At 35.3% G+C, this 2,179-nt stretch overlaps 1 protein-coding gene across 1 annotated transcript in view; it reads left to right on the top strand.

The window, feature by feature from the left end:
• LOC107729590 (chordin-like) overlaps positions 1-2,179 on the top strand; it is a 22,969-nt gene that overhangs the window by 9,326 nt on the left and 11,464 nt on the right. Inside the window, exons 11-13 of the mRNA XM_016540170.1 lie at positions 1-245; positions 1,452-1,693; positions 2,001-2,114. Coding sequence (XP_016395656.1) covers positions 1-245; positions 1,452-1,693; positions 2,001-2,114 — 601 coding nt within the window. The remainder of the gene's footprint in view (positions 246-1,451; positions 1,694-2,000; positions 2,115-2,179) is intronic.

Raw genomic sequence — 2,179 nt, 5'->3', positions numbered from 1 at the left:
GATGAAGCCGCGGCGGCGCAGTAAACGCAGCGTGCTGTACGACATCACGGCGGATTTCTCCGCGGCGGAGGAGCGCGGCGGCGGGCGAGCGCTGGGAAGCTGCAGCCGCGTCGAGGCCAGACACATTCACATGCTGCTGCAGAACGAACTGTTCATTAACATCGCCACGGCCGAGCAGCAAGAGAGCGAACTGCGCGGACAGATACGAATGCTGCCGTACAACGGACTGGACGCACGCCGAAACGGTGAGAAAAGACAGAGAAAGAATTTATTTATAATAATTTTTTTTTTTTTATTATAAAAATAATATTATATGTTCAGTATATATGTGACCCAGGACCACAAAACCAGTCATAAGGGTCCATTTTTGTATATATATATATATTTATAAATAAATGTATAAAAATGTATTACATTTTAGTTTACTTTTATTTATTTAATAAATATATCTCTTACATTTATTAACAACAACAACAACAACAATAATAATAATAATAAATGGCTTACATTTTAGATATTTTACATATATACTGTATGTATTATTTAAAATATTAGTAAATTTATTAATATGCATTCATGTTAGATTGGTATTATTTACTTTAAAAATATATATCTCATTTAAACTAATTAAACTTGTTTTAAACATGCTTTATATATAAATTAGAGTGCATTATTTCAAAATCTGAAGCAAAAGCAGAATGGGCTGATTTTAGCTTTGTGAATTTATGTTACATAACATCTGCATGAAACAAAAACAGCGGGCGGGCTGAATGCAAATGCAGCAGGTGGCGCTTATGGAACATCATTATAGATAAATAAATAAAAGTATCAATAGTTATTGATTTTAGATCTTATGTATGTGGGTCGAGAGCATATTAAATTTGATTGTGTTTTAAATGAGTAAAAAATTATTTCTGACAAATGGGCAAAACCTAGGATAGTGGCAACTATTAGAAATTTAAAATTACAACTAATTAGTATTTGGGGTGAAAGTAATTAGTCTTTTAATGTGTCAAATTGATTTTTGTTGTAAATATGCGTGACAGGATTGTTACACTGATTGATATTTTAGTGGGTCTCTTCTGTAAATCAGGGAAAAATGTATGATATTTATTTTTTGCTCAGAAAAACAAAAACAAAATTGCAATTAAATTAAAGAATTTTTTTTGTAATTTTTTTTGGGAAAAACAACAATTTAAAGCAGTATTACACTTATTGTTTTTATGCTTAAACCCTTTTTCGTCTTTGACCCATGTATTTATATTATATATATATAATATATATGTATTTTTATACTGATTATAAATTTTTTTTTGCAATGCAAAAAATAAAATGCAGGATGCAAAATTTGCCACTTACTGGAAAAGTTACATTCTGATCATTTGATTATTTGATTTGATTATTAATGAATAAGTCGTTTGTAATTCAAGCCCACTGTTTTTCATCCGTAGAGCTTCCGGTTCCTCTGGCGGGTCAGTTCGTGTCTCCTCCGGTCCGTGCGGCTGCGGCGGGTCATGCCTGGGTCTCGGTGGACGAACAGTGTCATCTGCATTACGACATCGTCGTCAACGGCCCCAGCAAGAGCGAAGACGCCGCCGTCAACGCTCACCTGCACGGATTGGCCGAGATCGGCGAGATGGACGACTCGTCCACCAATCACAAGAGACTTCTGACTGGCTTCTACGGTCAACAGGTAAACAAATCAAGACACTCTAAGTTAAACATAGTTTGGCGATAATGTAAACTGCGTGATTGCAGCACAACAAAAGCGTGTTTTCTTTGGCTGCTCCGGCGAAATCATGCCAGAAACATGATTCTGCTGTTATTTATTAAAATACTTTAAAGGCTTTGTTTATAAAACAAAGCTGCTGTTTTCCCAAATGAGCTGAAAGCAGTATTGCATTCGGTATTTGTAGGTTAAATGCATTTAATTCTGGTTAAACATTAAGAGTTAATCTCGTCCAAATTGCACAAATTTACACAAACTGTGTCTCTTACAGGCTCAGGGTGTGTTGAAAGATCTTAGTGTTGAGTTATTGAGGCATTTGGACGAAGGCACGGCTTATATTCAGGTCAGCACCAAAATGAATCCAAGAGGAGAAATACGAGGACGGGTGAGTACAAAAATGTTCAATGTTATAAAGATTTTCAACAGTAATTTTGTTTTCTACCTTGAAAC

This window comes from Sinocyclocheilus rhinocerous, unplaced genomic scaffold (assembly GCF_001515625.1).
Source record: "Sinocyclocheilus rhinocerous isolate Xijiao unplaced genomic scaffold, SAMN03320098_v1.1 scaffold1719, whole genome shotgun sequence".
Taxonomy (NCBI): domain Eukaryota; kingdom Metazoa; phylum Chordata; class Actinopteri; order Cypriniformes; family Cyprinidae; genus Sinocyclocheilus; species Sinocyclocheilus rhinocerous.
This window is presented reverse-complemented; position numbering and strand designations above follow the sequence as displayed.